General features: G+C 35.7%; 1 protein-coding gene and 1 pseudogene across 3 annotated transcripts in view; both read right to left on the bottom strand.

Annotated features, from left to right (window-relative positions):
- The window catches only part of TPR (translocated promoter region, nuclear basket protein), a 70,694-nt gene that overhangs the window by 29,173 nt on the left and 16,180 nt on the right, over positions 1–25,341 (bottom strand). For all 3 annotated transcript variants that reach the window (XM_037825153.1, XM_037825151.1, XM_037825152.1), the window contains exons 16-31: positions 24,763–24,926; positions 24,174–24,307; positions 23,947–24,095; positions 22,711–22,873; positions 21,380–21,514; positions 18,088–18,228; positions 16,912–17,077; positions 15,634–15,800; positions 14,489–14,641; positions 13,945–14,061; positions 12,487–12,690; positions 12,200–12,384; positions 11,601–11,748; positions 9,818–9,955; positions 9,588–9,719; positions 8,807–8,937 (exon numbers count right to left, since the gene is read on the bottom strand). In XM_037825153.1, the coding sequence (XP_037681081.1) occupies positions 8,807–8,937; positions 9,588–9,719; positions 9,818–9,955; positions 11,601–11,748; positions 12,200–12,384; positions 12,487–12,690; positions 13,945–14,061; positions 14,489–14,641; positions 15,634–15,800; positions 16,912–17,077; positions 18,088–18,228; positions 21,380–21,514; positions 22,711–22,873; positions 23,947–24,095; positions 24,174–24,307; positions 24,763–24,926 (2,427 nt within the window). The remainder of the gene's footprint in view (positions 1–8,806; positions 8,938–9,587; positions 9,720–9,817; positions 9,956–11,600; positions 11,749–12,199; positions 12,385–12,486; positions 12,691–13,944; positions 14,062–14,488; positions 14,642–15,633; positions 15,801–16,911; positions 17,078–18,087; positions 18,229–21,379; positions 21,515–22,710; positions 22,874–23,946; positions 24,096–24,173; positions 24,308–24,762; positions 24,927–25,341) is intronic.
- Positions 20,202–20,963, bottom strand: LOC119527722 (annotated as a pseudogene).

Below are 25,341 nucleotides of genomic sequence, written 5' to 3'. Positions count from 1 at the left end.
AGATAATGACTCTGAATTTCATAGTAAGAGCTTCATTATATCGGCATACGCATTTTATAGGTGAAGAAAACTGAACTGCAAGTAACCAAACATGGGCAGTTTTACAAAGTAATTAAGAGTCGCCCCAGATTTTAATCCAGATCTGTTTAACAGCAAAACCTACACTCTTTCTAGTATATCAAGTTTGTCAAAAGACTTTCTGTAAGGGCCAGATAAACTGCTAGGCTTTGCAAAACTTACACAGTTGTTGTCACATATACTTTTTCTTCTTCACTTTTTTTTTTTCCCACAACCCTTTAAAAGTGTAAAAATCGAGGAGGCGGGGCAAGATGGCAGACTGGTGAGCTGTATGTTTTAGTTACTCCTCCAGGAAAGTAGGTAAAAAGCCAGGAACTGCGTGGACTGGACACCACAGAGCAATCTGTCTTTGGGCATACTTCATACAACACTCATGAAAACGTGGAACTGCTGAGATCAGCGAAATCTGTAAGTTTTTGCGGCCAGGGGACCCGCGCCCCTCCCTGCCAGGCTCAGTCCCGGGGGAGGAGGGGCTGTCAGCTCCAGGAAGGAGAAGGGAGAATTGCAGTGGCTGCTCTTATCGGAAACTCATTCTACTGATTCAAACTCCAACCATAGATAGACTGAGACCAGACACCAGAGACTCTGAGAGCAGCCAGCCCAGCAGAGAGGAGACAGGCATAGAAAAAAAACAACACGAAAAACTCCAAAATAAAAGCAGAGGATTTTTGGAGTTCTGGTGAACACAGAAAGGGGAAGGGCAGAGATCAGGCCTTGAGGCGCATATGCAAATCCCGAAGCAAGGCTGATCTCTCTGCCCTGTGCACCTTTCCTTAATGGCCCTGGTTGCTTTGTCTATTAGCATTTCAATAACCCATTAGATCTCTGAGGAGGGCCGTTTTTTTTTTTTTTTTTTTTTTTTTTTAAATCCTTTTTGCTTTTTCTAAAACAATTACTCTAAGAAGCTCAATACAGAAAGCTTCAAAGAATTGAAATTTGGGCACGTCAAGTCAAGAGCAGAACTAAGAGAGCTCTGAGACAAAAGGCAATAATCCAGTGGCTGAGAAAATTCACTAAACAACACAACTTCCCAAGAAAAGGGGGGTGTCCGCTCACAGCCACCATCCTGGTGGACAGGAAACACTCCTGCCCATCGCCAGCCCCATAGCCCAGAGCTGCCCCAGACAACCCAGTGTGACGGAAGTGCTTCAAATAACAGGCACACACCACAAAAACTGGGCGTGGACATTAGCCTTCCCTGCAACCTCAGCTGAATGTCCCAGAGCTGGGAAGGGGGAGCAGTGTGAATTAACAGAGCCCCATTCAGCCATCATTTGAGCAGACTGGGAGCCTCCCAACACAGCCCAGCAGCCCAGAACTGCCCTGGGGGGACGGCACTCACCTGTGACATAGCACAGTCATCCCTCAACAGAGGACCCGGGGTGCACAGCCTGGAAGAGGGGCCCACTTGCAAGTCTCAGGAGCCATACGCCAATACCAAAGACTTGTGGGTCAGTGGCAGAGACAAACTGTGGCAGGACTGAACTGAAGGATTAGACAATTGCAGTAGCTTTAAAACTCTAGGATCATCAGGGAGATTTGATTGTTAGGGCCACCCCCCCTCCCCGACTGCCCAGAAACACGCCCCACATACAGGGCAGGCAACACCAACTACACACGCAAGCTTGGTACACCAATTGGGCCCCACAAGACTCACTCCCCCACTCACCAAAAAGGCTAAGCAGGGGAGATCTGGCTTGTGGAGAACAGGTGGCTCGTGGACGCCACCTGCTGGTTAGTTAGAGAAAGTGTACTCCACGAAGCTGTAGATCTGATAAATTAGAGATAAGGACTTCAACTGGTCTACAAACCCTAAAAGAACCCTATCAAGTTCAGCAAATGCCACGAGGCCAAAAACAACAGAAAATTATAAAGCATATGAAAAAACCAGACGATATGGATAACCCAAGCCCAAGCACCCAAATCAAAAGACCAGAAGAGACACACCACCTAGAGCAGCTACTCAAAGAACTAAAGATGAACAATGAGACCCTAGTACGGGATATGAAGGAAATCAAGAAGACCCTAGAAGAGCATAAAGAAGACACTGCAAGACTAAATAAAAAAATGGATGATCTTATGGAAATTAAAGAAACTGTTGACCAAATTAAAAAGATTCTGGACACTCATAGTACAAGACTAGAGGAAGTTGAACAACGAATCAGTGACCTGGAAGATGACAGAATGGAAAATGAAAGCATAAAAGAAAGAATGGGGAAAAAAATTGAAAAACTCGAAATGGACCTCAGGGATATGATAGATAATATGAAACGTCCGAATATAAGACTCATTGGTGTCCCAGAAGGGGAAGAAAAGGGTAAAGGTCTAGGAAGAGTATTCAAAGAAATTGTTGGGGAAAACTTCCCAAATCTTCTAAACAACATAAATACACAAATCATAAATGCTCAGCGAACTCCAAATAGAATAAATCCAAAAAAACCCACTCCGAGACATATACTGATCACACTGTCAAACATAGAAGAGAAGGAGCAAGTTCTGAAAGCAGCAAGAGAAAAGCAATTCACCACATACAAAGGAAACAGCATAAGACTAAGTAGTGACTACTCAGCAGCCACCATGGAGGCAAGAAGGCAGTGGCACGATATATTTAAAATTCTGAGTGAGAGGAATTTCCAGCCAAGAATACTTTATCCAGCAAAGCTCTCCTTCAAATTTGAGGGAGAGCTTAAATTTTTCACAGACAAAGAAATGCTGAGAGAATTTGCTAACAAGAGACCTGCCCTACTGGAGATACTAAAGGGAGCCCTACAGACAGAGAAACAAAGACAGGACAGAGAGACTTGGAGAAAGGTTCAGTACTAAAGAGATTCGGTATGGGTACAATAAAGGATATTAATAGAGAGAGGGAAAAATATGGCAAACATAATCCAAAGGATAAGATGGCCGATTCAAGAAATGCCTTCACGGTTTTAACGTTGAATGTAAATGGATTAAACTCCCCAATTAAAAGATATAGATTCGCAGAATGGATCAAAAAAAATGAACCATCAATATGTTGCATACAAGAGACTCATCTTAGACACAGGGACACAAAGAAACTGAAAGTGAAAGGATGGAAAAAAATATTTCATGCAAGCTACAGCCAAAAGAAAGCAGGTGTAGCAATATTAATCTCAGATAAAATAGACTTCAAATGCAGGGAGGTTTTGAGAGACAAAGAAGGCCACTACATACTAATAAAAGGGGCAATTCAGCAAGAAGAAATAACAATCGTAAATGTCTATGCACCCAATCAAGGTGCCACAAAATACATGAGAGAAACATTGGCAAAACTAAAGGAAGCAATTGATGTTTCCACAATAATTGTGGGAGACTTCAACACATCACTCTCTCCTATAGATAGATCAACCAGACAGAAGACCAATAAGGAAATTGAAAACCTAAACAATCTGATAAATGAATTAGATTTAACAGACATCTACAGGACATTACATCCCAAATCACCAGGATACACATACTTTTCTAGTGCTCACGGAACTTTCTCCAGAATAGATCATATGCTGGGACATAAAACAAGCCTCAATAAATTTAAAAAGATTGAAATTATTCAAAGCACATTCTCTGACCACAATGGAATACAATTAGAAGTCAATAACCATCAGAGACTTAGAAAATTCACAAATACCTGGAGGTTAAACAACACACTCCTAAACAATCAGTGGGTTAAAGAAGAAATAGCAAGAGAAATTGCTAAATATATAGAGACGAATGAAAATGAGAACACAACATACCAAAACCTATGGGATGCAGCAAAAGCAGTGCTAAGGGGGAAATTTATAGCACTAAACGCATATATTAAAAAGGAAGAAAGAGCCAAAATCAAAGAACTAATGGATCAACTGAAGAAGCTAGAAAATGAACAGCAAACCAATCCTAAACCAAGTACAAGAAAAGAAATAACAAGGATTAAAGCAGAAATAAATGACATAGAGAACAAAAAAACAATAGAAAGGATAAATATCACCAAAAGTTGGTTCTTTGAGAAGATCAACAAGATTGACAAGCCCCTAGCTAGACTGACAAAATCAAAAAGAGAGAAGACCCATAGAAACAAAATAATGAATGAAAAAGGTGACATAACTGCAGATCCTGAAGAAATTAAAAAAATTATAAGAGGATATTATGAACAACTGTATGGCAACAAACTGGATAATGTAGAAGAAATGGACAATTTCCTGGAAACATATGAACAACCTAGACTGACCAGAGAAGAAATAGAAGACCTCAACCAACCCATCACAAGCAAAGAGATCCAATCAGTCATCAAAAATCTTCCCACAAATAAATGCCCAGGGCCAGATGGCTTCACAGGGGAATTCTACCAAACTTTCCAGAAAGAACTGATACCAATCTTACTCAAACTCTTTCAAAACATTGAAAAAAATGGAACACTACCTAACTCATTTTATGAAGCTAACATCAATCTAATACCAAAACCAGGCAAAGATGCTACAAAAAAGGAAAACTACCGGCCAATCTCCCTAATGAATATAGATGCAAAAATCCTCAACAAAATACTTGCAAATCGAATCCAAAGACACATTAAAAAAATCATACACCATGACCAAGTGGGGTTCATTCCAGGCATGCAAGGATGGTTCAACATAAGAAAAACAATCAATGTATTACAACACATTAAAAACTCGAAAGGGAAAAATCAATTGATCATCTCAATAGATGCTGAAAAAGCATTTGACAAAATCCAACATCCCTTTTTGATAAAAACACTTCAAAAGGTAGGAATTGAAGGAAACTTCCTCAACATGATAAAGAGCATATATGAAAAACCCACAGCCAGCATAGTACTCAATGGTGAGAGACTGAAAGCCTTCCCTCTAAGATCAGGAACAAGACAAGGATGCCCGCTGTCACCACTGTTATTCAACATTGTGCTGGAAGTGCTAGCCAGGGCAATCCGGCAAGACAAAGAAATAAAAGGCATCCAAATTGGAAAAGAAGAAGTAAAACTGTCATTGTTTGCAGATGATATGATCTTATATCTAGAAAACCCTGAGAAATCAACGATACACCTACTAGAGCTAATAAACAAATTTAGCAAAGTAGCGGGATACAAGATTAATGCACATAAGTCAGTAATGTTTCTATATGCTAGAAATGAACAAACTGAAGAGACACTCAAGAAAAAGATACCATTTTCAATAGCAACTAAAAAAATCAAGTACCTAGGAATAAACTTAACCAAAGATGTAAAAGACCTATACAAAGAAAACTACATAACTCTACTAAAAGAAATAGAAGGGGACCTTAAAAGATGGAAAAATATTCCATGTTCATGGATAGGAAGGCTAAATGTCATTAAGATGTCAATTCTACCCAAACTCATCTACAGATTCAATGCAATCCCAATCAAAATTCCAACAACCTACTTTGCAGACTTGGAAAAGCTAGTTATCAAATTTATTTGGAAAGGGAAGATGCCTCGAATTGCTAAAGACACTCTAAAAAAGAAAAACGAAGTGGGAGGACTTACACTCCCTGACTTTGAAGCTTATTATAAAGCCACAGTTGCCAAAACAGCATGGTACTGGCACAAAGACAGACATATAGATCAATGGAATCGAATTGAGAATTCAGAGATAGACCCTCAGATCTATGGCCGACTGATCTTTGATAAGGCCCCTAAAGTCACCGAACTGAGCCATAATGGTCTTTTCAACAAATGGGGCTGGGAGAGTTGGATATCCATATCCAAAAGAATGAAAGAGGACCCCTACCTCACCCCCTACACAAAAATTAACTCAAAATGGACCAAAGATCTCAATATAAAAGAAAGTACCATAAAACTCCTAGAAGATAATGTAGGAAAACATCTTCAAGACCTTGTATTAGGAGGCCACTTCCTAGACTTTACACCCAAAGCACAAGCAACAAAAGAGAAAATAGATAAATGGGAACTCCTCAAGCTTAGAAGTTTCTGCACCTCAAAGGAATTTCTCAAAAAGGTAAAGAGGCAGCCAACTCAATGGGAAAAAATTTTTGGAAACCATGTATCTGACAAAAGACTGATATCTTGCATATACAAAGAAATCCTACAACTCAATGACAATAGTACAGACAGCCCAATTATAAAATGGGCAAAAGATATGAAAAGACAGTTCTCTGAAGAGGAAATACAAATGGCCAAGAAACACATGAAAAAATGTTCAGCTTCACTAGCTATTAGAGAGATGCAAATTAAGACCACAATGAGATACCATCTAACACCGGTTAGAATGGCTGCCATTAAACAAACAGGAAACTACAAATGCTGGAGGGGATGTGGAGAAATTGGAACTCTTATTCATTGTTGGTGGGACTGTATAATGGTTCAGCCACTCTGGAAGTCAGTCTGGCAGTTCCTTAGAAAACTAGATATAGAGCTACCATTCGATCCAGCGATTGCACTTCTCGGTATATACCCGGAAGATCGGAAAGCAGTGACACGAACAGATATCTGCACGCCAATGTTCATAGCAGCATTATTCACAATTGCCAAGAGATGGAAACAACCCAAATGTCCTTCAACAGATGAGTGGATAAATAAAATGTGGTATATACACACGATGGAATACTATGCGGCAGTAAGAAGGAACGATCTGGTGAAACATATGACAACATGGATGAACCTTGAAGACATAATGCTGAGCGAAATAAGCCAGGCACAAAAAGAGAAATATTATATGCTACCACTAATGTGAACTTTGAAAAATGTAAACAAATGGTTTATAATGTAGAATGTAGGGGAACTAGCAGTAGAGAGCAATTAAGGAAGGGGGAACAATAATCCAAGAAGAACAGATAAGCTATTTAACGTTCTGGGGATGCCCAGAAATGACTATGGTCTGTTAATTTCTGATGGATGTAGTAGGAACAAGTTCACTGAAATGTTGCTATATTATGTAACTTTCTTGGGGTAAAGTAGGAACATGTTGGAAGTTAAGCAGTTATCTTAGGTTAGTTGTCTTTTTCTTACTCCCTTGCTATGGTCTCTTTGAAATGTTTTTTTATTGTATGTTGGTTTTCTTTTTAACTTTTTTTTCATACAGTTGATTTGAAAAAAGAAGGGAAAGTTAAAAAAAAAAAAAAAAAGAAAGAAAAAAGACAAACAAGGAAAAAAAAAAAAAAGATGTTGTGCCCCCTTGAGGAGCCTGTGGAGAATGCAGGGGTATTCGCCTACCCCACCTCCATGGTTGCTAACATGACCACAGACATAGGGGACTGGTGGTTTGATGGGTTGAGCCCTCTACCATAAGTTTTACCCTTGGGAAGACGGTTGCTGCAAAGGAGACGCTAGGCCTCCCTGTATTTGTGCCTAAGAGTCTCCTCCTGAATGCCTCTTTGTTGCTCAGATGTGGCCCTCTCTCTCTGGCTAAGCCAACTTGAAAGGTGAAATCACTGCCCTCCCCCCTACGTGGGATCAGACACCCAGGGAAGTGAATCTCCCTGGCAACATGGAATATGACTCCCGGGGAGGAATGTAGACCCGGCATCGTGGGATGGAGAACATCTTCTTGACCAAAAGGGGGATGTGAAAGGAAATGAAATAAGCTTCAGTGGCAGAGAGATTCCAAAACGAGCCGAGAGATCACTCTGGTGGGCACTCTTACGCACACTTTAGACAACCTTTTTTAGGTTCTAAAGAATTGGGGTAGCTGGTGGTGGATACCTGAAACTATTAAACTACAACCCAGAACCCATGAATCTCGAAGACAGTTGTATAAAAATGTAGCTTATGAGGGGTGACAGTGGGATTGGGAATGCCATAAGGACCAAACTCCACTTTGTCTAGTTTATGGATGGATGTGTAGAAAAGTAGGGGAAGCAAACAAACAGACAAAGATACCTAGTGTTCTTTTTTACTTCAATTGCTCTTTTTCACTCTAATTATTATTCTTGTTATTTTTGTGTGTGCGCTAATGAAGGTGTCAGGGATTGATTTAGGTGATGAATGTACAACTATGTAATGGTACTGTAAACAATCGAAAGTACCATTTGTTTTGTATGACTGCGTGGTATGTGAATATATCTCAATAAAATGATGATTAAAAAAAAAAAAAAAAAAAAAAAAAGTGTAAAAATCATTCTTAGCTTGCAAGCCATACAAAAGGCATGTGGCAAATTTGCTATATGGACTGTTGCTTTCTGAATCTCAGCTTCTTCATGACATTAAAGCTTAATAAAGGTAAACAAGAAACATTCATTTTAATATTTAATTTCTTACCTTTAAAGGAGCAACGCTTTAAGTTCCGTAAGTTCATTTTTAAAAAATGTTTACCTTAATTTTAAAAACTTTTTACTAAAATCTTTCAAAATAGATTCATGAAAACAAGCCAAAAAAGGAAAGAAAAGAAAATGTACTTGCAAAAGTTACTTTGGCAGCTGTTTAGAAAATAATTTAGCTTTAGATTTGTACCACTTTTGGAGCTATTTTTTAAAAGAGTAATAAAATATAGAAAAATAATTCAGATATAAAGGCATAATATTAAATCACTGCTTGCTTGGCTGCATTGAGCAATAAAAGGTAAGTCACATTTGGGCTTCAGTACTTGTGTCCATTCTTTCTAAAATCAGAAAGCACTTGGGGAGTTATACAAAGAGTAAAAATATTCAAAATTTCACAGATTATATATGATTATACATGTATGTAATATATATATTGTGTACGTAATATACGATTATATACAATTTAAGGCTTATTTCCATATACCTTGCAATTTCAGCTTTAAGTCTTCCAATTTCTTCAGTCAACTGTTGAATACGCTTAATGTGAACTTCCTTTTCGGAAAGGAGCTTCCGATATTCTTCTGTATCTGGATCTTTCTGTTGACTTACCAGATGCTAGAAAAGCAAAATGCATAATATGGTTTTCTAGTCTTATGAAACAAATATGCTATAATAAAATGGCTAACATTCTAGTGCACTTTCTAGGTTCCAGGTGCTGGGTGACTTGCTTCATATTTATGACAATTTTTGTAACATGAAGAGTAGTATTCTGTGCTCACTTTACAAATAAGGAAAACCATGGCTCAGAGAGATTAAGAAATTTTCTCACAGTTACATAACTAGTATGTGGCAAGGCAGATTTCAAAACAAGATTTGTGTGAATACAAATCTGCAGTTTCTAAGCAGTATGGTCTGTACCCCCTCCTACCAAAAGATTACAGCAAACAAATCTTTTTATTTAAAGTTATTCAATGAACTATACAAACCCATATTTTCACCTATAAGAGTATTTAATTAGAGATAAAGTGAAAGCCTAAAATCTTGGGATTAAAAGACATAAATTCACCATTTAAAAATACATACATAACATGACTGAAATTTTGAAGAACTGAGTTTAACATGTCACATATACGCATATATTAGACATTCACTTATAAACATAAAACTTTTCAGTAGTTTTCAAATCTTTTTATACCCTTAAATTTTACCCTATTATTTAAAATCAACATGTTTCCATGGTTTGGGATGGGTTTAATTGCATTTACCTGGTTACGTGCTTTCCAGCGTTTGACATCCTCTTCTAATAACTTCTTCTCTGCCTGCAACATACCGCTTTTCTCACTCAGTTCAGCATTTGCTTCTTGTAAGGGTAAAATATCTAACTCCAGTTTCCTTACCTGAAAATAGCATTTTTTAAAAAACATCTTTTGTAAAAATACATTCATAATATTATTAAAAATAGCATGTTTCAACTCTTTATTAGTAAGTTACAAACCTTTGCTTGCATTTGCTGTAGATCCTGTTCTAGCCTCTCCTTTTCTTCTCTCAACATTTTATTGGTTTCCATAACCACATTCATTGTTTCAGTTTTCTTCATCAGTTCTTCATGCTGAGCCATTGTTTTTGCAGTTACCTAAAGATTTCAAACACATACACGAACATCTAACAATGGGCAATTTAAATGAAGGGTTACCTTTTCCTGTCAGCACATATTACAAGTAAAACAAAATTCCAATCCATGCTACAGCAAGATAGAAAGGATTTAAACTTTTAAAATGGAATTTTTTTTGAAGTGTACATGTTGACTTTTCTGTGATATATGCTAATAATAAAGAGTTTAAATACCAGAACTTACAAAGGTGAAAGTATATAGATACTACACAAATCCTATCAACAAATGCTCAATATTAACATTAGGTAAAAACATCATCTCAGATCTCTATTTATATTTCTGTTCTGTTCTTTCCCTTGCTGCACTGAATTACTAGTTTTGAAATGATTTTATTTTGGTCCTTGTTTTTCTCCCTTGTTCAGTAATACTTTTTCATTTCATAATCACTCTAAGTTTTCAGTAATTTTACTGACTATTTATTCAATTGGGAAAAACTTTTTTCTGTTCTCACTGGGTGTTAATATCCATTGTCTGCATCATGTGTCTTTCTCTCCTCACCTTTTTAAAGTTGAGGTATATTTCACGGTGGCCATGCTATTCTGCTCATTCTTGGGCAAATATCCTATTATTTGGGCATAATGTGGGTTACTTCTAGACTCCCTTCCCACTGAAGAGTTGGTTTTCCCTCTGTACTTGGTTAAGGGCTAGGCATTTTCTAGTATTAGTTGCTTCCTGTATTCTGAAGGAATAACAAAGGAAGCTGAAGAGCTGAAGCAATATGCAATCTTTGTTAGAAACCATGATTCTGCCTTTTTCCCCAGTGTTAGTTACAGTAAATTGGAGTCTGTCTGTTATTTCAATGGGGAGATATATTTGAATTTGAAATGTTTTCTCAACAGGCTGCCATTCTGGGTATTTTCAACTTCTGTCAGAAAACATAAACCCAATTATTCACTTTGGCCTGTTTCAATGGTTTCTATCTATTATTAAAGTTATGTTAACTACCTTTCAGTTAAAAGAGAAAACAAATGACTCAAGGTTTTAATTTCCTTCCCTTCAAATGTGGGGGGTATATTACTACATCTATTCAAAAATACATCATTCAACAGGAAGCTTTTGGATGGCAGTACGGATAAAGGAGTTGAGCTTATGTTGTGACCATTTATTCCACTACAACAACTGCTCTTCCTTTCTTTGATCGTTAGTTTTGACTATTTTTTGGTCTCTTTGCTAAGGAAGAAATATTCTATAGCAGTTTCAACCTAACATTTTATCCTGATATGACTATTCAGATATATACATATAAATAACTATAACAACAAACTAGGATAGTTAGAATTTATTAAGTAATCACCATACACCAGATATAGTTATAATACTTCATACATTCTAACTTATTTAATCCTATTATTTTCCCAACATTACGGATGAGCAAACTAAGGGCAGGGCACAGAACTAACAGTGCAAAACTAGAATCTGAAACCAAGCATTCTGGTTATAGGACCTTCAGTATTAAATACTATATTGTATCAATGTTTAATAAATGTCTAATGAACTGAAGAGTTAAGGAAGAAAATGTAATTCAAATTAAATGTTATTCTGTTAGAAACTGAAACATCTTCTGTTTCAATCCAACAACTGCTTTCCAAAAGCTTAGCATACATACCTGGACTTTCTCCCTTTCAGCATTTAGACTATCCTGCAGTTCTTGTAGCTCTCTTTCTAAAAGTTCAACCCTTTGTCGATAACGCAGACTCTCAACCTGAGCCACTTCAAACCTGGTTTCAGCAATTTCTTTTTCTCGTCGTATAAATCTACAAGAATACATACGTAAGATTTTTTTTGAATAAAAAAATGCCAGCAATATAACATTTCAAAACTCGGATAATTTTTAATAGGACAAAATCACTTCAACAACTATTTTCACGTTTAATAAATAATTGAAGATAAATTTTTGCTTTATTAAAGATAGCTTTATGAAAATATATTTAAAATGATCTGAAAGGCATTTAGCTTGTCAAAGGGAACCCACTCAAATTCTAACCATAAGATTCAACTAAAAGTCATTTGTTTAAATTGGCATATATCCAAATGTCAAAATTAACTACTAATTGGGTGATAGTGGGTTTGTCTGACCAATAAGGGACAGAATGAGTTTTATACATAAATAGCATATCTTCTCTTTTCTAATTCATACATTTGTAGTTTTATGTCATGGTTGTAAATATTCACAGAAATAAAGAACTAAGAATACATCTGATTTACCTGAGAATTTCTAAAACCTGTTCTTGAGATTTTCCTTCTTCACTTAGAGATACATTCAACGAACCTTGTACACCTTCCTTCATAGAGGCAACCACCTTGTCACTTAACTTTTCAATCTGATCATGAAGTAATCTGTTTTGTTTCTCTAGATCTTCACAGCGAGACACACACTTGGAAACTTCATCCTGTAAAGCAAGAGTCTATCATAGCAGCAAATCTTCCAATGTATATTAAAAAACCAAACCTTTCAATTCCCCAGAACATTCTATTATGATTTATAATAATACCTTTAACATTCTCTCTCTTTCCTCCCAAGATGCTTTACACTCCAAAAGCTGTGATTCTGCTTTCTGGGTTGTTTCTTCCAAATGCTGGCGGACTGATGTCATTTTTGAAACCTGTTCCTTGGCAGCCTGTAGAGCTTCAACATCAGCAGCATGTAACATCAATTCTCTTTCATACTTATTCTGAGCTTCCACGGCTATTTTAGCCTGCAAAAAATTATTTCTCCATAATCACAAAAGATCAAAAGTCTATAAAGCTAGTCAGCACTTTTCAAAAAGAAAAGATGCACAGTGCATTATTTAAATAAATAAAAACTGAAGACAATCTAAATGTACCAAGACAAAGATAGGGGAGTAATTTAAAGTTGTGCACTATCTACTTAACGGAATGTTGAAGAAACGTTCAAAATGGAATTTATGAATACTATGTAGCAATTTGAAACAAACTTTATGAAATAAAAAGCCAAATATAACTTACAGCCAGGTAAAATACATGCATACACACACACACACATACACAAGGACTTAGAACAAAGGAAAATGAAAGTCATTTATTTGGATATTGAATTATGGACACATTCTTTGACTTTAATTTCCCTTGTTATGTTGCTTGGCAATAAGCCAAAGATGATTTTTTTTGCCTAACTTACCTTTGAAGCATTTTCCTGTATACTATTTTTCAAGTAATATTAGATACATACAAGTTAAATATATGTAAACAAGGAACAATAATCAAATAGCCATTAACCTACCACACAATTCAAAAATTAGAATACTACATGTATTCCTTTTCTATCCTGCCATTTCAACAACTGTACTGTTCTGAAATATATCATTTGTTCATAAAAATTAAAAAAAAATTATCACATATAGATATCTGTATATGTGTATGTGTACTTATGGGGTTTGGCTTTTTTAAAAAAGGCTTTTTAATAAATGGTTTATTATCTTTCTGGGTCTTAATTTGTTGTTCAACATAAAACTGGGTGCTGTGTAGAACTATAGTTCTTTCCTCTTCAGTAAAATTTCACTGTGAAAATATGCCACAATTTCAGTTTTTGAGACAGTGAGGTTAGGAAATCTATGTAAGCTCCAGTAATGCATTGAAAACAATGTTATCAAAAGCTCCTTGTTTTGTTGAGGGAAGGAATCTTACTATTTTGTCTATAATAAAGTTTTACAACCAGAATTAGCTAAGAATTATGAGTAAAAGAATTTTCACAAATGAGGGCAAGTATACCTTTAGTCTTCTACTCTCATTTTTATATTCTTCCTATTTGGGAATGATACTGCACTGCTGACTTTCAGCTTTAGCTAAACCTTTAAAACTTATTTTAGTCCAAGTTCCACCCAAGCGGAAATAACCTTACATTTTTGTAAGGTCCACCAGTCCCTAAAATGCATTAATGTACTCAGATCAAAGCGCATTTCTTAGTAATTGGCTATGAGAGCAATACTTACCTGTTCCTGACAGTCACGTCTGGCTTGCTGTTCATTACTCAGAGCTGTGCTTGCTCTCTGAAGAGCTTCTTGCACTTCATTCTGAACACTAGAAAGTGTTTTCTTTAATTCAGATAACTAAATAGAAAGAACATTAAAACAAGAATTGCAAACTTAATTTAAAAATACTGAAGATGATTTAAAAAAATCCTAGTAATCCAAAGGACTGCTGACTAAATTTAAAATGGTTATAACCTGACATAATCCACCACACAAATTATGCAGCTTTATAACCATTCCCTAGTAACATCTGCAAAAGAAAAGTATCAGGCAAAGGCTTCTAAAAAGAAGCACTGGATATCTCTACTACTGTTAAGTAGTCTAAAATTTTCAAAAGGAAATCTATAGAGAACAGAGTTAAACATAAAACTAAAATTGCTGGTTATATGTTCAATGGACATCTATTGAGTGAACTGAACGGTTAACGAATGAGCTAGTTAAAAGAATTCAAATCTTTGAACCAAGAGTTTTTAAAAAGACTAATATGGTTAATAATGTAATTTACCTGTTGTTCCATGCTCTCTACAGCCTTTCTCTTGTCATCCTGAAGTTCTTGTTTTTCCTTTTCTACTTCCATCAACTTCTTTTCCAACTGTGTCTGAAACTCAGCTGACTCTTTTAAACGAACTTCAATATTCTTACGTACTTCTTCTGTTACCTTCATCATCAGAACAGAATACAAAAAATCGTACACATTTAATACTACACAATTATTTCTTCCAAATCTCAACAAGAAGTGATACCAAAATTAAAAATAAACACAAACCAACCATCAAATGGATAATAGGTTCGAAAAGCAAAGACACCATTCAAAATTACAAGCATAATTTGCCTCTAAACTTGGCCACTAGTGTCATTTTTTTTGAAGTGCAATTTCCAATCCATCACTTTTCACTCCAGTCTCACATCCACATGCCAAATCTGCCTATTTTACCACTGAAAGGTATTTTCCTCACATATTTTGAACAGCAATGGCAAAAGGATATTTTTAAATTGTGACCTCAGACTACTGCCAAAGACTCCAAAATGAACTTCACATTCTCCAATCTACCACATTAACTTCTCTAAACAAAAAAAAATTCTGGTTATGACATGCTAAAAATACCAATGACTCTTAATAATCCTACAGAATACTACTTAAAATGATAGCGAAAACCACTCAATTTTGGTTACCAACTACTATTGTAACTGTATTCCTCACTATTTCCCTTCACAAATTCTGTACACTAGTCAAACTGCCATCTGAAGCCTTTCCCTTTTGGCTGAGAATTTCTACTACATGGAATACTTTTCTACTATTTATGACTATCCAAATAATCCCTCTATTCAAGGGTCTGCACAAAGGCCATCTCTCTTGTGAAGCCATCCACACCCAGAAAACAAGTAACCTCACCAACCTCTCAGTCTCCTCAAAACTTTATCTGTATTTTTCTACAGCAATCATATTCTAACCCCTGCCCTATTTTAATGAATTTGTGTGTTTTTTATTTTAATTTAACTAGCTTTATGACTCAAGTATATTTAGGAGGTATGAACAATGATATCAGTCCAATTTATACTTTCCAGGGAGCCTTACACATATAGCAGACTTTTAATTTAAGAAAAAAAAGTTAATACATGCATTCAAACTGGATTCAGAACTGTAAATACCTGTTTTTCCTTGTTGAGGGATTCTTCTAAACTAGTAACCATTGCTCGATACTGTTCCACATTACTAGTACTTGTTTTAAGTCTCTCCTTCAAGTCATTCACCTGTTCTTCTGCCTGCCTTAGCTGACTCAGAAGATCATCCATATGTTCTTTGTCACTAGGCTGACCTAAAAGATATAGATGGCAGCTCTACTAAAATGAACATTTAAAATGATATCAGGCACGGTTATCAAAAAGTTGTGAAATTAGGATTAAAGCTCAAATGTAGAAGTACTTAACTATCTAGAAAGTAGTTAAATCCATACTGAAAAACTAAAAACTAAGTTATTGTATATTTACACTGCTTCTACAAAGAAATTCAAATTTTTGAAATTTGCTCTTACTACAATTAGGATAGGAATATTTAAAAGAGAAGAACATCAAATATTTCCACTAAATCGAGGTAGCTAAAGAAATTACCAAATTCTTTTTTATTATTTAAACATTGTTTATGCTTAAGACACTAAATCTTAAGTCATTTAGTCCAATTTACATTCTTTCTAAAATACATGGGAAAGGAAGAAACTGTAGGCTGAAAAGAACATTTTCTTATTATAAAACATCAACAAGAAAAGACTACTAGACATTAAATAGCATATATATGTGTATATACACACGTGTGTATATAAACACGTGTATATAGACACACATTTATTATATTATATATTTACTTTCCTTCTATTAAGAAAGAAAACTATGTAGGAAGAAAATTATCTGGACACAAAGATTTTAAATTTGAAATGGTTGCTCTGTATTCCAGGGGAAACAAAATCTAATGCAACAAACCTTTTACCTGAAGTTACCAATGAGCAAAAATTAGGAATACGGCTCTAAAAGAAACCAAGCAAACCAAGTATTTATCTAGGTTAACCTTATCATTACAGATTTACTAAGTAATTATTTCAAAAAGGAGAGGGTTAAAAATTCAAATATAAACACTCCTCAAAAAAACTTTTTTTAAGCATCAATAAATATGTTCAACAAGTGGAAATCTAAGAGCATACCTTGGTAAGATTCCATACCAAACTATTTTGAATCCTGGGGAAACTCAAAAACTTTGCAAATTTATTAATTTAAGCCTAAAATGGAATTTTCAATAAGAATTGTATTAAAAAGTGTTTCCTTCCCTTTACTACATCCACTAAGAATAAGGCTATTTATTTACATGATTTATTATAAATCTAGAAAGAAGTACTTATTAATTTAATACTGCTATCAGCCTACTTGATTATTATTTACCTCTACCAGTTCTCTGTGAGGACTGAGAAGCAAGTTGGACTTCCATATTACTAAGATGCTGTTTCATTGTAGCAATTTCCTTTTGAGCATTTTTTAACAGTTCTTTTGTGTTAAGATGAAGATTTGCCTCAGTATCCAGCTGTCTCTTTGTATCTAAAAGTTGAACCTATATTAAAAAAATACATTAATTCTACAAAAACTTTCCTAAGTTCCTAAGTAACTAGAGGTACAAATTTTCTTTTATTAGAGGCCTTAAGACTCTGGCCAAGATGGAGTAACAGGAATTGGAGTTATCTTTAAACCAAAACCACCAAAAAACCCAGACAAAACATATGAAACAATCATTTTCAAAACACCAGACATCAGGGATCGAAAAACAGTTATCCTTGAGACAGAAGAAAATAAAACAAGTCCAATAATTGTTCTACTTTACTAACTGGAGAGTTTCCAGGCTGTGACACAAAGAAGGGGAACTGAAGCAAAACCCAGTAAAATTCTTTGAATTGAGAAGACAGATATGAGAATCCAGGGAGACCATATAGTTTAAGTTCATAAAACAGAATACCAGAGAGAAGAGAGCCATACTGATAGAAAACCTTGAAAATCTACAGAGGGCCCCCCCTTGGATATTCAGCAGAGTACTGATCATTGCATGCATGTAAGAAGGCTACTCACCAGATAAGGGAAAGAACCATCCAAAAAGATTACAGTGAAGAATTTCTGGTGCTCACAGAGTCATGAACAGTGCCTGTTACCAGCAGCCAGACTGGAAAAACTCTTAATTCATGGTATACTGGGTATAGCACTCAGGAAGGTCTTGACTTAGTAGCAGGAAATAACTAGCCCTGGACTGCACACTGTTCCACACCCATGTAATAATCCACAAAAAGCAAGACTTGAAAAGAATCAAACTATTTCCAAGTAATTTCACTGCATCCCAGAACAAAGTTTAAGAAGATTTATAGGGATATAACACCCAGCACTCATCAGGGTAAAATACTCAATGTCTGCACCTAATTGGAAACTACTATGCTTAAAAAGAAGTAGGAAAAACTTATAATTTATAAGAATTCTTTCCAAATCCATGCTTAGCCTTGCAATGACAGTGTGTTCACAATCAGGTTAATTACTGAACATAAAAGAATTACAGAAATCTGGAACTCTGATAAGACTCACATCTAGATTTCTAGTAAGCGTATGCCTCTGTTCCACCTCGTTTTCCAACTTCTTCTTTAGATGAGATATCTCATGTTCTAGTTTTTCTATCTGGTTACTAAGCCTTTGTTTTGTTTCTGTTTCAGATCGCTCTAGTATTCCCTAAGGTAAAGAAGAGATTGGTGGTTACTCAAATAAAAAAAAAAGGCAAAAAAAACAAAAGGCTAAAAGGTGATAACGATCCATTTCTATAAAACGAAACTAAGATGTATTTACCAGCAAAGTATTGACATTTTCTAAAACAAATATTTGATAGAAAAAAACATATTACAAAAGTCATTCAGACTTCCTGAAATATTTTTATTTTTATTATGAATCAACACTATTTTAAAAGTTTATTGAAGGGAAAGATTATTTTTCTACACAAAACTTTATACTTAAACTTTTAAAACCCTCACAACTTAAACGTAAATCAAAACTATTTTAGTCCTTTCCCTAAAACTGAATCATAAAAACTTTGAAAGTTCAGGAAAATAATAATCACAAGTTGAACACATTCAATTTAAGAAGAATGAAATGAGGGTTCAGGGATAAAAGGTAATGGTTTGGGGAAGGTTGCTTGGCCTTGTTACTATGTATCCTACGCATTACAGTTTAGAGCAAGCATGACTTTTTTATTTCTTGAAACTATCTTCTGAAGTATAATAATATAATACAGAAAATGCTACTTTAAATACGGAATGAATCATAAATCCACTTGATGAGAAAGGAAGAAAATCAGGATGCTTAAGGAGAGACAACTACATCAAATTCTGCCATGCAATAAAATTAATCTGACAACTATGCACACTTCCAATAAGTTTTTCTAAGCTTATGCGAGAAAGACATCATGAGACTGTAATCTAATAGGAACAGGTCAACCTCTTTTTTGCAGGAGTTTCAAAAGTTGTGATGGCATAATTGTTTCACTCTATAAACAGCATGCAGTCTTGAATACTACATCCATACATCGTGGACTTTTTCCAATAAAAGGTTCTTGCTTGTTTTAATTTGTCACAACTCAGAAAAAAAAAAAATCACTTCTTCCAAGTCCATGTTCTGATTGGGGTTTTGGAATAAAGGTTTACCAAAGAGTAAGAACCTTTGTAAGCGGTAAAGCTTCAAGGATCTAGAAGCCCTTTGTATATACCCTACTACTTTGATAACCAGGTTTTTGTTTTAGAAGACCTACAGACCTACACTTGTCCCACAAATGTCAACTTTTAACAGGACTCAGTCCTAACTGATTGTTTCTATCTTGCTGGTCACTTGCTCAATCCATGTTTTAATCTTGATTTCAACCAAGTCTTATTTCACTGTTGTTTTATTATGCTACCCTCAGTTTGGAAGTTGTCACACAGAAGGTAATGCTCCCAGTTCTCTTTGGAAGTCTACATTAGAGAGCAACACGTGACAACAGACTTATCACTGACTCCATTACCCAGGTTCCTCCAGTTTATACTCAAATTCCTTGAGTATAAAGCATTTTGATGACAGGTCTGTTCTGGGAAGGTGATGATAAACCTGTCCACTGACTACACCTCTGATGGTCTTGACTACCAATGCAAGCAAGACCTAAGAGACAGTAGGCATAAAGATTATTCTTACCTCTGTACACACCTACTGAGTTCATCGACGCTCACCCTCAACAGGCACATTACCCACTAAGGACCTCAACAGAGTTCCCATGAGAACGAACCCAAATCTTACTTGCCTGGTCACCAACCAGGTTCTCCTAACAATTATAAACGTAACAGAATTCTTCAGACAGAAGAGTGTCCTCTTTAACTCAGAAATGAGTAAGAAAACATGTACAATATATAAATGCAAAGCAATAAATTCTAATCAACATTGCAAAAGGATTCTGTTAAGTTTAACACCAATAAGCTCAAACTTTCTTAAAAACACAATATTTAGGATGTGATAGGTGAAAGTCCAAATACTGCCCATTTAAGTGCTTGTTTACATTCTATTTAAACATTTCTAGAGTAAGTGTGTTCACTATAACGGACAAAAACAGTCAATGTATCTGGACCTAAGTCTGTGAAAATGGGTCCACAGGCACACTCTTTACACTTTTTTTCAAAGAAATATGTTTAAACAGCTATACCATGCAGAGCTATGGCTTCCCAGAAGGGTTGCACACACAGTCTCTACAGACGAGCTAGTTTCCATTGAAGTAGCTTGGTTTCGGAACACTACAGTCAGTCTTGGGAGAGCTCTAGAGATTCAAGGTGGAGGAACTTTTCCACACAGGAAGCTGATCAAATCTTCTCTACATAGAGTTCTTCTGCATTTTTTAAACCAAACAACACAGCCTTATTGCATTGCTGAAAGCCAATCCAAATTCCAATATCAAAACTTCGCTGATGAATATACAGGCTTTTTTTGAACAGATTGGTGACAGCAGTGGCTGCATTTTCAAAGGGAACTTAAGAGAAAGTCCTCGCTGCTGATGCACTCACACTTTGTAAAGCTGGGCCATGGTACTGGCTCATTTCTGGAAAAGGTGCCATAGCTTCTGCTGCCTATGCCCAGGCTGTAGCCACTGCCTCCTCCAGCTCAGGGGGCAGCTGCTTGTCCTGCTCAGCCTTGGCCATACACTGCTGTTCCCACTTGGAGAACCACTGCTTCCATCCATGCTCCTGGATCTTCACCTTGGCCTCGCCCTCTTCTATCGGTTTCTCCATCCTCCATGGCCTTCCGCCGCCTAGTCGGCACCGCCACCATGTCTTTCTCAGGCAGGAGTGTCGTCGTGGAGCGCGGCAGGGCACTGGGCCCAGCCACCGGCAGCAGCTCCTCGCGGCGCGGCAAAGGTCCTTAGAGCCCCTCCCCACGGCCTCGCGCTACCTGGGAGGCCGACTGCAGCCGCTCCCCTTGCCTGTTGGAACCCTCCTACCACCCCCCACCCCTTATGGCCCCGCGGCCTCCCTAGGGCCGCAGCCGCTGACCACCAAGTCCTCCGCGCAGCACCTCCTGGGCTGCCGAGCCCATCCGGAAGACTCCAGACATCCTCAAGTTTTTAAGGAAAAATAAAAACTAAGATATTAAGTAAAGCTGCACGAGACCCTGTGAACATAGACCTGAAGATCAAAACTGCTACCTGCATGATTGCAATAAGTTCTCTTTCAATGTCTTATTTAAAATATTAAAATGTCTTAATAAATGAAAAAATACAAACATTCTTAGTAACAGATAACAAGGGACAGTCAAATTTTATAATTAAGAAAATTCAGAGGATACAATGATAAAACTATGCTTCTGATTAGGTTACCTGAATTGTTTGCAGATTAGTTAGCAGCAAGTTCTGTCCCCTTTGTTCAGCTAACAAAGACTCTCTCTGCTGAGAAAGACGGACTTCTGACAATTTAAGCATTTCCTTTTCCTTCTTCAAATTTTCTGCTCTCACCTTGAGGTAAACACAAGTGAAAGGAAAACATTGTGTCAAAAAAAAAATACAATTTTAAAATTAAAATGATACTTTCACTGCTACATATTTCTTAATGCTATTAGATTACAGCTCATCATATAAGAAAATATAACCCTCAGATTCATGTGCTGAAATGTGAAACAAAAATTGGGGATGTTAATAGATCAAAGGAAAAACCTTTCAATTATAACAAATACTATTTTTCTTTGCTCTAACAAACCACCTTGAAAACAAGTCTAAAATGCCCACCCTGAGTTAAAAAAAAAAAAAAAAAAGGCATAGCTATGCTAGTCTCATCATACCTGTATACTACTAAATTATGCAAGTTTTAAAATTAAAGCCTGTTTTGTAAGTACTTGTTTGAGAGTTCTGACTGGTCTTTTTATACTATGAGTCTCAGGGGATTTGGGAGAGTGCTTTGAACATTAATATCCGCAAAATATTAATATTTACACATGATGAATCATGTAAACTATCAATCATAAAACTAATGCCCCAAGTTTGAAAAATTGCTGCTGCCCACTTCCCACAATGGAGTGGGAGCATGATAAAAAAAAATGAAAAAACACAGCCATTAGAATTAGAAAATTTGGGTCAAAGTCCCAACGAAGACATCCCTTCATGACTGCTCACAAATGGGCAAATCATCGAGCTCTTGAGTCTCAGTTAAAATGGGGGAACAAGTATATCTAGCTTATAGGTAATGATAAAAAAGGATGCAAGAAAAAACTATAAAAAAGTAAAACACTATGTAAAAGTTTATCATCCCATAGCTCAGTATTTAGTTGGAAGTATTGTTAATTTCAGATCATTTATATTCAAGTTGAAATTCAGGAATGCAATCAATTCAATGCTAAATGTAATTTTTCTATTTTCTTTCTTTAGGATAATCAAGAATTAATGAAATATTCGTCTTTGTTTCAACTGGTAACACTGACTTACAAACTTCAAAACAGATGTTAGAAAACCTTGGTTTAGCAGAAAAACGAACTTCTTTTCCTCATCCACCTTAACAGAAATATTCACTCTGATGATGCTATTTGGAAACTAATGACAACTTCATCTACAAGTTTCTCAAACGTCCAAGTCATACCAATCAATAATGTCAAAGTAACTGAAAAAGGATTATCAAAAGCAATTTATAATGCAAGCCAAATGAGGGAAATTGGTCTCACTTCTGCAACAGCTAGCTTTTCATTTGCTCCTCTCAAATCTTGAGTCATAGTATTGACAATCTGTTCCTGTTTTTGAGTTGTCGCTGTGAGTTTCTGATTCCGCTCCTGAAGGGATGTTATTTCGCGACGATATCCTTCAACATTATCCTGCAGCATTTCATACCTTTATGAAAAAATCAACTTTATAAGCAACTGCAATACTGTATCTTAACTTAGTTCCTTGTAGAATTTCACAATAACAGGTGTCCAACCTTACGTGATAATAATATGAAAATGTGGCTTTTATGATAATGTAAAACCTTCATTCTTTCTTCTAAATTCCAAATTTAGCAGTTAAATTCAAGTTCTAAATAAGCACAGTATTTCATGCTGAGTAAAATCTTATTAATTTTCATTTGCAAAGTTAATACACCAGGCACCCAGTAAGATATTTACGCATGTTTGGTGAGATTTTTGCCAATCCTTTTTTTCTCTATAATCTTTCATCTTATTTTCTTGTGTACTTGAAAGCTCAGAAATGGGTGGATGGAGCTAACAACACAGGATGAAAAACAAGTGCTTTTCATTTGGAGGTGCTGAACTGCTGAAAGTATAGGGGTAACTGTCTGATACATTATTATGAAAACACAGTTTTTCCATGCAGTATAAAAATAAATTTTGTCCTAACTTGCTAAACCAGCAAGTATTCAATGACTCTAACAACAAACATTCATGAGGTGAAATTTACCATTAAGGCTTCCTAAGTTATCAAGAAAATGAAGTTTGCCAAAATTAATTACCTAAACCACCCTCCTTTTCTAAATGAATTAGAAAAAACTGAATAAAATTTGCTCATATTTCCCTCATCCTCTGGTATACTTATCAAACAATTAAGTCCTGAGAGAAAACTAGGTCCTTCAAATTCAGAAAAGAAAATTGATACCATTCCTCAAATGAACTTCAATATATTAAATAATGCCTTGGCTCCCTTAGCACTGCTCAGAAATATTAACCAATATTAAAAGATGAATCCCCACAGCTTCTTGCCCTGAAACATGGTTCACAAAAAAAGCAAATGTAATTGTAAATTATCCCTCACAATCTGACTCTTTGACCTTGTGAGTTTCCGTTAGAAAATATTAAATCTACCATTTTTTTCCATCCACATTTTCTAACTTAAAAATAAAAACATAAAAACATCTTCTTACTTAAGTAAAATATTTAAAACTTAATTATTTTGAACAAAAGGAAATTTACCGTTTAGAAGCAAAATCTAGCTGTGTAGAAATTTTGGTGTTCTGTGCTCGCAAATCTGTAACTTGTTCCTGAAGTTTATCAAGCTGCTCATTTTGCATTTTTTCATTATCAGTCTTTTCTTTTTTGTAGTTCTCAAAAATTTCCTGCAACTAAATACTGGACAAATTAAAAGATGATATTCTGTATTCTCTCAGTACCTAACCAAAAGATAAAGGTGTGACCTTTACCTGTTTAAGAGCAGCCTTAGCTTCTATAGCCTCTGTTGACTCAATAACAGGTACTGGAGCAGGAGTGGAAACAGTCTGTGATGTACTCGAACGTTTTGGAGTCGATGCAAGAGAAATATCATCTAAACTAGAAGCTTCAGAAAAATAAAAAGATGAAAAAACAATGTGTTGACTTTTGTAAATCATTTTTCTTTGCAACTATGTAAGTACCCAAATCAAAAAGTCAGAATTATTTAAATGAAATCATAAGATTGTAGGAGTTAAAAGACAAGGAATCCACTAAATAATCTGATGTTTTTTGATTACAGATAATTTAATATTTGCAGATTAAATGTTAAAATATAACCAAAATAAATACTGTAACTCATTGATTCAACCCAACACTGGTCAGTATTTCTTCTTTCTTAGTGATACATAAAATAATGATTTTATCTTAAATTGGTGAAATCTTAAGTTCAATGAAATACAGTAGTCAAATATGAATCATAAAAGTGGCTTTTACTTTTGTAGAGAGTCCATTCCCTAACATCCATTTCAGAAATATTTCCCTACAACATTTGGAAACTTTTAAGGTAACATAAAAACATACCTTGTAATGGAATGACAACCCCTGTTGTTTGTGACAATAAAATACGGTACATATCACGCTGACGAACAATGGAATCAACAAGCTGCATCTGATGCTGTCGTGACTCTCGGAGTTGTTCCAGTTCAGTGAGGGAGTTCTCAAGTTTGAGCTGAAGTTCAGTGATTCTGTTGGAAAAGAAATCAGTTTGTTTCACAGGACTGAGATAAAGAGTAAGACAATTATAATTTCTACTATAAATTAAACATTATTGTCTATCATTAGCATATTATTTTCTTCTCTCATACTTTTTTCCTTCTGCCGATATTTTAAAAACTACTTTCTAAACCTCCATTGCTCAGGTCTCATGTAGTCACAAATGGCATCTGAAAAGTCTGTTTGCAAAAACTGAAATCAATTCCACTCAGTCCGAACTCCAGTTTTCTTGCCATTCCTTCTCCTCTAGCACCATATAACTGTTGTTTTTTGTTAAAAAAAAAACACAAAAAACAAACAAAAAACACAAACAAAACAAAACAAAACAAAAACCTCCATTCTGCTCGGATAATTCTGACATATCCTTCACTACTCAGGTCAGTATCT

The sequence above is a fragment of the Choloepus didactylus genome, chromosome 2, assembly GCF_015220235.1.
Source record: "Choloepus didactylus isolate mChoDid1 chromosome 2, mChoDid1.pri, whole genome shotgun sequence".
NCBI lineage: Eukaryota > Metazoa > Chordata > Mammalia > Pilosa > Megalonychidae > Choloepus > Choloepus didactylus.
Note: the sequence above shows the minus strand (reverse complement) of the source record. Positions and strands in the feature narration are given on the sequence as shown.